The 9,422-nt window shown below is 46.0% G+C and overlaps 1 protein-coding gene across 6 annotated transcripts in view; it reads right to left on the bottom strand.

Annotated features, from left to right (window-relative positions):
- Positions 1 to 1,499, bottom strand: part of KCNT2 (potassium sodium-activated channel subfamily T member 2) — a 116,131-nt gene extending 114,632 nt beyond the window's left edge. For 4 of the 6 annotated variants that reach the window (XR_014853821.1, XM_085068328.1, XM_085068327.1 and 1 more), the window contains exon 1: positions 932 to 1,180. Coding sequence is in view for 5 of the 6 variants with exons in the window: in XM_085068328.1 (XP_084924454.1) it covers positions 932 to 1,026 (95 nt within the window). In the remaining variant the exon portion in view is untranslated. Of the gene's footprint in view, positions 1 to 931 lie in introns of all 6 variants that reach the window. The other 2 variants (XM_085068330.1, XM_085068332.1) reach the window with 2 other exon arrangements.
- Between the last annotated feature and the right edge of the window lie 7,923 nt (positions 1,500 to 9,422).

Raw genomic sequence — 9,422 nt, 5'->3', positions numbered from 1 at the left:
TGTGTAGCATATTCTCCTAAATAAAGGTCACATTCAGTTACATATTTCCATGATCTTCTGATTAGCAATCAATAAGAATCCATCTTTCTTTAAACTGGCGAAAATCTGAACCATGTAGAACACCATCAAAATCAAAGTTTCCAACTGCCAAGTTAAAGACACTCTGACAGCACAAATACATTGAATTAAAGTTGATCCAATATGTTGACACACTTGCTTTTCTGTCATTAGACTACAAGGAACCGTTAATACAAAGTGGGTATGACACACAGTTTTGCAAGATGGGATCACGGAACAGTCTATTGACACACAAGCTCGTGTGGTCCAGCACAGTGCAATGATGCTGGTGCTGTTCACAAACTCTGTTCGTTCAGCATTTGGATAACTGAACACACATTCCTGCTTTGTTTGTTTCTTTCCATGCAAGGGCTTCTTTGTTTCTTAAGGACAACATGTGACTTGAAACTGACAAATCTTTTTCCATCGGTTTGGAACTAACGATGCTGACAGACCTGAAAGAATTCACCAAGGAATAAAGTAATGGGAGTTGCATCCAAGCCTAAGACCCCAGGATGAAAAGAAACTGCGTGGAAAGCAGCCCGGACACCGGACAGCTAAAGCGTGCTGCAGTCAGCCTTCGGACAAGCCAGACAGCACGTTTTGTTCGGGACGTTCCCTCGGTGAACTCTACACACGAGACGATCTCTCCGCTGTCCTCCCGCCGCTCCTGCCGCGCCGTGGGGCTCGAAAGGCTCGGCCGCTGGCGGGAGCGCTCCGGAGGCTGCGGGATGCCCCGCGCTCGCTCAGGGCCGCCGGCCCGGCTCCGCAGCCCCTCGGCGGCCCTCGCAGCTCCTTCCCGGCCCAGCTGGCCCCTCCCGGAGCGCTGCCCGGCCCCGCGACCCCGCCGGGGACACCGCGACCCCGCGCTCACCTGTCGTCGCTCTGCCAGCCCTGGTCGCCCAGCAGCAAGTCCCGAAAGCGGTACCGCGGCGGCAGCGGCGGCACCTCGCTGTCCAGGTCCACCATCCTGCCCGGAGCGGGAGCCCACAGCAGGGAGCGACGGAGGGAGGGAGGCAGGCAGGGAGGGCGAGCCCCGCCGCGCTGCCCGGGGAGCGGCCGGACCCGCCCGGCGTGTGGCGGCAAAGCACAGCACAGCACGGCAGAGCACGGCACAGCACAGCACAGCCCGGTGTGTGGGGACACGGCACGGCACGGCACAGCGGCGCGGGGCGGGCTGTCCCCGCACAAAGGCGCGGTGCCGGGGCTGTCCCCGCCGTCCCCGGCGGCTCGGGGCAGCCTCTCGGCCCCCGGGAGCCCAGTCCCGCCCCGGGGGGAGGCAGGTGCCGGCGGGCGGTGGCCTCGGCGGCGGCGCGACCGCCCCCGCCCACGCCCACCCTCACGGCGAGCAGCGAGCGCGCCGCCGCGGCCCACAACAAAGGGCTGTGGCGCGGCCGGGCCGGCGGCTCCGTTCCGGGCTCGGCAGCCGCCTCGGGCCCCGAGCAGCTCTTGCCTCGTCCCCTCCGCCCCGGGCTGCCTCGGGGCTGCTTCTCCGTAGGCTTCTCCCGGCCCGTGAGAAATGGGTGCTTTCCCACACGCAGCCTCCGCACGGCCCCGGCTCAGTGACGGTGGGCTCGTCGGAGCGCAGCCGGGGCTGCCACGGCCTCGGCTGCTGCTCCGCTTTCACCGCACACACCTGGGCACTGCTGCTGCTCCCAGCGCCGGCTGCCAGCGTGGAAGCGTTCGGGCAATTCCTGCCTTTGCTCGGCTGGGAACAGCTGGGTTGCTGTTGGGCAGAGCAGCTGCTGCAGGCGCTGCGAGAAACCCGCACAGGAGTTCAGCTGTTCCCGTGGCTGAGATTTGCAGGTGATGCCTCGAATGTGACACACTCTACAAGTGTTTTGATTCCATGCTTGACTGGTGAAGCACAAAGTCCCAATACGGTGATTCGATTGAATTCTCTGTCACCAACAGTGGATAATGTCTTTAGATTTGCCCTTCGAGGGTGACTTTCATCTAGACTGTCATACTGATCACCACCCCGTTCTAGTAAACATGAACTTTACTGAATTCTCTGCAGCCTGTCTTGATTTGATTTACTCATTTAAATCTTCACCTAAAACTGTGCACTTGTAGCATTCCTTTCTACGAAGAAGTCATACATAATCTTAATGCTAGTCAGGCTTTAGCTTCAGATTTAGATTTTGCTGGATCAGGGACTGAGTGATGAACAAGAATTTGTTTTCTAAATGTAATTTAAATGTCCCATATTTAATAATGGGCTTGCTTGGATTCATTCGGTGTAATGAGGAGTGAACCTTGTGTTTCCCATTCAGCTGGATTTCTGTGTAGAAGGTGAGCTGGTTAAAAGCTGGTGTGGCATTTCCAGTATCAGCTCAAGTATGGCAGCCTGGAGTGTCTCACATAACAATGTGTCCTGCTGAGAGTCCAGCTCTGAGCTCCATGCTGTGATGCAAAATTTCTGCAGGTAACCAGCAGGTAGTTCAATTCAGGACTTGGATTATGGTCATTGTATCTTTCCTGGCTTCTTTAGCCCAGAGCTCTAAAGCACAGCTTCTGTGCTTGCTGTTTCTCTCTAGAGCTGCACTGCAGTGTGCCAGGCCCTATAAAACTCTGGGGTCACTGGAGTATGATGCTTTCCCTTTTTCACAGCTTGCTGCACTCTGTGTTTCCAAGGTGCTTCTCAGAAAGCCTTGTTGGGTGAAGCAAACAGATGCACACATGAGGCAACAGTGCAAAGGTAGCTTGCTCTTTGCTTTGGCTGATATGGGAAATAAATAGCAAATTATTCTGCATGCACATTCTTGCCAGTTTTGCCATGCTGTGTTCTGAGGTCAGAGCTCTCTGAAAGTCTAATTTAAAGAAACAATTCAGAATCTTTCTTTAGAATATTTGTTATGTGCTGCTGTTTTTTTCTTTCTCAGCTGCTTCTCCAGTTAAAGGGGCTCTCTCTTGTAAGAAAATATTGTTTCCTCTCTCTGCCTGGGTATCTTTCATCCTACTAAAACTTGAGGTAGGGTGAAGCCTCCATGTTATAATTTTTTTATATGAAAGCTAAGCAGTTAGGCTAACTGCAGTCCTTTCTGCAGTCTATGAATCCTACACTGGTTGGGAAATTGATGTTGTTTCTACTCTATCTTCATTAATTTTTCCACCTGAATTGGTTAGTTTAACATGTGTTTTCATTCTTGAGGAGCTAAGTAGCAGGAGAGGCTTTTGCACTTTTTCAACCACAGAAATGCACTTCAGACAGGTAATAGCTGACTGGGAAAGGAGCAACCCGGGGAGCAGTTGAGCAGAGCTAATAGAAAACAAACTCATTACTGATACTCTAGTCATGCCATTTATAGAGATGCTTAATTCTGTTCTCCCAAGTAAGAGAAACCCTTTGCAATGTAGAAGGTGTTTTTCCATGGCTGACAGTATGATGCTTGATCACTCTCAAAAGCTCTAAGTATATAAAATTAGGGAGAAAGAGGATTTTAGTTAGCTAATGTTTTGATTAGTAACTCTAAACACTTGGGGAACTTTTGTCTTCAGGCAGAGGAGACACTGAGTCATCTGCTGGGAGATAGGTGCTGGCTGTGAACCATTCTGGGTCAGGGTGCTCAAGCCAGGTGTTCCTTGGAAGGTGTTTGTGTTCAAGGAAAGCTGTGATGCTCAGGAAACGATGTGGGTTTGTACTTATGGGCTGATTCTGGCCCTGAGAAATGTCAGAAGCATCTGTGACCCTGATTTGGGGACTGAAAATCAGTGTTTTCTTTCTGTTTTACAAACTGGGTTGATAGAGGTGGGTAACTCTAAGTAGTTGACTCTGAGGTCTAAGAGAGAGGAGGGCTTTAAGAACTGAGTTTATTGCTAGTGATTGGCTTTAAATCCTGCATCATACTGAGGTACAGAACAAAAAAAAAAAAAGTATTTACTTTTTAGGTTGCCATATTTTTGATGGCCCATGGGTAAAACAGATTGAAGCATTGCAAATGGCTTCTGGACAATGGCAGTGTATATGGAGGTAAACATAGGTTGTTAATACTGTTCTTAATTCAAGATGTTCTGCTCCTCTATGTAAATTGTGTAATGCAATCTACTGTAATAAAGATTAACAGGTTAATTTTTGATGTTTTTCTCAAAAAGCTTGGAAGGTTCCCTTCATCATTAATCATTTTAATTATTGACACTCACTGGGACATTCTTTCCTGAAGTATTCAGGGAAAACAAAGCCAAACTTAATTGCAGGGAGTTAGAGAAGCATCGTGTCCATGATGAGCTACTCCATTTCAACCCCTGAATGTGTTGCTGATCCTCAGCTTTGAGGTGCTGAAATAGTCCTGCCAGACAGAGTTCTTACTTCTGTTCCCTCCGTTGCTTTTCAAATGCATATCATGATTGAGAGAGTTGTCATCTCCAGCTGATAAGCTTCTCATTCCAACCATTGTTTTTATTCTCCCAAGTAACAGTACTAGGTTTGGGTAAGAAAGAACACCGCTAAATAAAATTTTTTTAAACAAAAGGGTGAAGGAGGATGAGGCATATAGGAAGCAAATGCACAGTAAATCCTTTTAAAGAGTTGCATAACACAAGTAACTTCTACTTAATGTCCTTTCAAGGAAGGTAGTCTGGCACTGTCTGGATGGCTTTTGGGTACTCACTCTGCACACATGCACAAAGCACTTACTATAAGGAGAAGTCTGGGATGCAATGAGAAATGGACAGGATAAATGCCTTCTTTGCAGAGTTACCATGTTTAATTTTTGTTTGTTGGTGTTAGTAAAGGGTTAGGCAGGCTGAAAAACTGGCTAAAAAGAAATAAAAATCCAGCTCATTTTGAGCCTTTTTCTCAGGTCTCATTTTTTTGCCCCTCATAATTAAGAAGCATCTGGATGTTTGTGTTGCTCTTTGAGAACTTTTGGAACTCTCACTTTTCTGCAAGGTGATCAGTTCTCACTCAAGTGTGTCTGTGCGGCTTTGGGTTTAAGACTAGAACAGGGAATGAGAGTGCTGGAAGTCCATGGAACAGTTCTGCACCTTTGGCAGTGAATAAAATATTTAGGGACTTAGCATTCACAGTTCAGAAATTATTTGGGGTTTAGATTAGTAAACTGTACTTCAACAATAGAACTCCAACTACTGCATGGACTCTGCCTTACTCTTTTGTGTCATTTGCTATTCAGATGATTACTTGTCTTGCATCTTTCCCGAATAGCCTCTGTTTGAAAGCATCATCAATTTGTTACTTCTTCCTTACTACAAAAGAATTGTCACTGCAGTCCCACTCTTGTCTTTCACATCCCTTTCTCAAAAAGGACTTGCTAGAGAGTTAGGGCAACATGAGTTCATTGGGTTTGTTGCTTTTTTTTGTTTGCTAGTTTAAGTGTACTTTTGTTACATCTTATCAGATTCTTGGCTGTTGGGGATAAGGCTGGTTTTTGGTTTATTCTCAGTCATAAAGTATGGTCTGGGGCTGGGGTGTGAGTACTAACATAGCCTAAAAAATGATAGAGTAGCCCAGTAAGTTTCTGCAGAAATGGGTAGCTGAGTTGTGTGCTGGACTAGTAACAGGAAGAGCTGATGGTAAAATTAATTGTCCTTTAGGAAAGTTCATGTTAAATATATATATCGATAATTGATATATATTGATCCTGTTTACATTTTGTCGTCTGTTTTGCATATCTCTTCATGTTATTGTCTGATATACCTTCCTGAGTGCAATGCTGCAATGTTTGGAATTACTTAAACTTCAGGGGAGTAAATGTTCTTGCAGTCCTCCTATCTTTCCGCTTGATGCCTGTTTTTTTCAGTGGCTTGCAGTAGCAAACTGTTCTGCTGGCAGGAAAGGTTTGATAGTGATTCACAAACAGTAACAGACTGAAATAGCCCAAAGTGAAAACAGAGTTTTAAGGTCACTGTAAAGCTGCACAGCTGGGGCAGAAAGCAAAATGAGGGATTTCAAATTTGGTAATTCCTCTGAAAGCATTTTAAAATAACAAACAAAAGGCAGTGTTTTCATGTCTCTAATTACACTGGAATGTTGGTAGGTAGAGGGCATGTTTTCCATAGCCCAGTGAGCAGAGCTGTGCACTGCAAGCACCATGTCTGTGGAGTTGTGTCTGACATGGGCTGTCCAGTATGACCTGATCCTTTTCTTCCTCTTGCTCAGCCATGGCAGCACAGACCCAAAAAGGGACAGCACACACTGCAGGGCCAGCCAGGGTGCTGGTGCCCCACAGCCCTCTGACATCTGTGGTGACCTGGAAAGGAGCTGCAGGAGCAGAACAGCAGCACTGCGTCAGGGGAGAGCAAGCTGGTGGGAAATGGTGATAACCTGGGAATTGCCTTCAGTAAATCTGCACTTGGCTGTGAGTAGGAGGACTTGCTTCATTTAAAAGTGGGGTTACTGACAGCTGCTTTTATAGAGGAGGAGAACAGCTTCTTTTTTTGCAGAGAACAGCTTTTCAAGTCATTTTCACTTCACTTTTCAGTTCACAGCACCAAGGCAAGAGAATGAGGTGGTACTTAAACACAGGTAATCAGAAGTGGGTTTATATTACTTTTAGAATTGGACATGATATCTCTCCTGTCATTGCTGCAAAACCCTGCCTGAGCACTTGCTGTTATCTGATTTAGCTGAGAAGATAACTAAGGAATATTCCCAGAGAATTCCTAATAATGTGTTTCTGTTTGCAGTGGTGCTGCCATGGCCCATTCTTGCTAAAATGGCCTGAACAGCTGTTCAGATAGGAATGCAAGTTCAAGCATCCAGACGTGTCTGAGAGTGCCTGTGCCACAGCTGATCCTATTAAAGGGGATGACAACCACTAGGGAATTCCACAGTGAGTTCTGAAATAAGGGAAGGGCCAATTTGAAAGAAATGTATGGGACAAATGCATTGGAACAGGAGGGACAGCAGTGGGAGCAGAGCAAGCAGTCCCAGATAGAAGAGGTAGGTTTGACAGAGTTTATGTTCATCCCCTGGCATCAGAGCCCCTGTGTGGACATGGCAGCAGCCTTCATGCAGCTGGGCCAGTGAGTGGGGAGGTGCAGCAGCTACAGCTGGGGCTGTGGTGCTTCCTCCCTGCTGTGTGCACCAGCAGGTGCAGCAAGGTGCATGTAAAGAACCCACATCTCCTGCAGAGGTGTGTGTGAGAGGGAAACTCTGTGTGTAACCTTGGGTGGGTTTGTGTGCATGATTAGAGCTTTGGGGGATTAGTGAAGAAAGGTTCTTCATTTGTTAGGTGTCTGTTAGCATTTTGTTTAACAGGGTATTGCCCATGCTGATCCTGAAAGTATATTCCCTTGATTGCCAGTTAATTGTGTTCTATTAATAAATTAATACATCACTAAAGCAGGTTGATTATGATTTGGTTTAAACAAAGTAAACTGAGTAGTTTTTCCCTGTCACACCCTTGGGTTGTGATTGTAGCTGTTACATGATGTGTAATGTGTAATTCTGAGTCACAGAAGTTGTGTGCCAGTGGGAGAAGAGACAAATGTTGACTATGCAAAGATCATCTCACCTTTAATACAGTGGGATAGGACATTTTCATGGCAATTGTTGGTCAAAGCAGTGGCTGCTGCTAGAATTGTGTGTGCTCTCATGAGGTCATTAAACTCAGGTGTGACAGGAGCTTGCTGTTAGAACATGCTGAATTGATTCTGGTCAGAGATGCTATTTCAGCCATGGCTAATTAAGCTCCAATTACTGGTCATCCTTAGTCCCCTATGGAATTCATTGACTCCCTCAGATTTCTCTTCCTAACACAAAATGGCTTCCAAACACTGCTCTCAAAATTACTGAGGTTTGAACAAACACTCTGAACTTGCATGTTAAGCCTCCTTGTTAACTGATGGACTAATAGAAGCTTGAGTAACTTATTCTGACCTCACACTGACTCTACTTGGTGGAGGAGTTTTGGACAAGATCATTTCCAAACTGTATTGTCCTATGATCTTACATTGACTTGCAGTTTTGCTGGTACTGGGAATATGTGGTGATATTTTGGCAGTCTGGCCATGCCTACAGCAATATTTCAGTGCAGTTACACCAGTTCTCAAAGCAGAAGCTCTGCTTCCTTAGATAACATCCAGCTGTCTTTCATTGCATAACTACTTGGATGTTTCTGCTTTTCTCATGAGTAGGAGGTAAGCTCTAGAGATGAGGGTTTTCCTCCTTGCCTTAGAGGTCCTGAGGAATGGTTTGTCTGTGTGCTCTGCTTTGTTGGAGGCTGGAGGGGGCTAAACAGAGTGAGACAGAATTCAAGACATTAGATTTTGAACTGCTAGCCCATGGAAGTGGTGAGGTAGGATAGAAAGTTTCAGCTCCTGATTCTATTTCCATTGGGCTTGGGTAAGTTTAGTCAATGACTTAAGAAGATCCCAAACCCAGGACTGGGAAGGACTGAGTCTGGTCCCTTGCTCTGGGATTGAAGATGGTTTCTTTGTGTAGGCCTATGTTTATATCCATGTGGTTTTGCATGCTGATGTTATCTTCTAGCTGAAATAGCTCTAGCAATGCCTGTATTTATAGGGAGCAGCCAGGAAATTTATGGTACCATTTCAGTTCCAGCTTGGGTTCAGCTGTACCTGGAAGTACCTTTGACTGTGTTTCAAGCCCATAATTTTTTGAAAATGGTTTAATAACCCAAAAGCAGTTTGGCAAGACCTGAACCAGTTTGAACTTTGTGACATTAGAAAAGTCAATATTTAAAACTGGAGAAGTTGCAGCTTTGACAGGTGCATGAAAGATCCATTTACTGATAAGATGTGCAGCAGTAACTGCAAACTGGATGCAGATCTATCATCCAGGGTCATGGAGCAGGGTGAGAGTTCATTCTCCATATGAGTCATTTGTCTAGGGGAAGGGAAAGGAGGAGCCATTATGCTCTCTGGAGTAATTTCTGTAGAAGAAACGGCTGAATGCCAGTTTTACTAAGATAATTTCTTAGAATTGGTGACTGAAAACACAGCCCAAATTTAAAAAAAAGAAATTCCACCTGCATTTGAGGAAGAGGAAAACATTTTAACTGCTTAAAGTGCTGTGGCATTGATGTTGGATTTGAGATCTGTTCTGTAGACACACTAGTTGTTGTCTCCAGCAGCACACCAACTAAGCTGGTGGTTTTGAAGGGTGTGTTATGTGGCTTTTGGGAACATACACAGCATGGATCTGTGGGCATCTGGCCTGCAGCTCTTGCATGTCCATCTCCTGTGAGCTCTTTGGACTATTAATTTGTTTCCCTAATTCTCAGTCTCAAACACTTCTCTTCATCTGATACACATTTCCACTGGAGAGCACTTGTAAATCCAAGACATTTCATGAAACTCTGAGACTGTAAGATTGCTGCTTCCATGAATCCATGAGAAGTTCCTCTCTTGGCCCAGTTTGCCTTGGAATTCTTTTTGCATAA

Source organism: Lichenostomus cassidix, chromosome 8 (assembly GCF_008360975.1).
Source record: "Lichenostomus cassidix isolate B80296 chromosome 8, HeHo_3.0, whole genome shotgun sequence".
Classification (NCBI taxonomy): domain Eukaryota; kingdom Metazoa; phylum Chordata; class Aves; order Passeriformes; family Meliphagidae; genus Lichenostomus; species Lichenostomus cassidix.
Note: the sequence above shows the minus strand (reverse complement) of the source record. Positions and strands in the feature narration are given on the sequence as shown.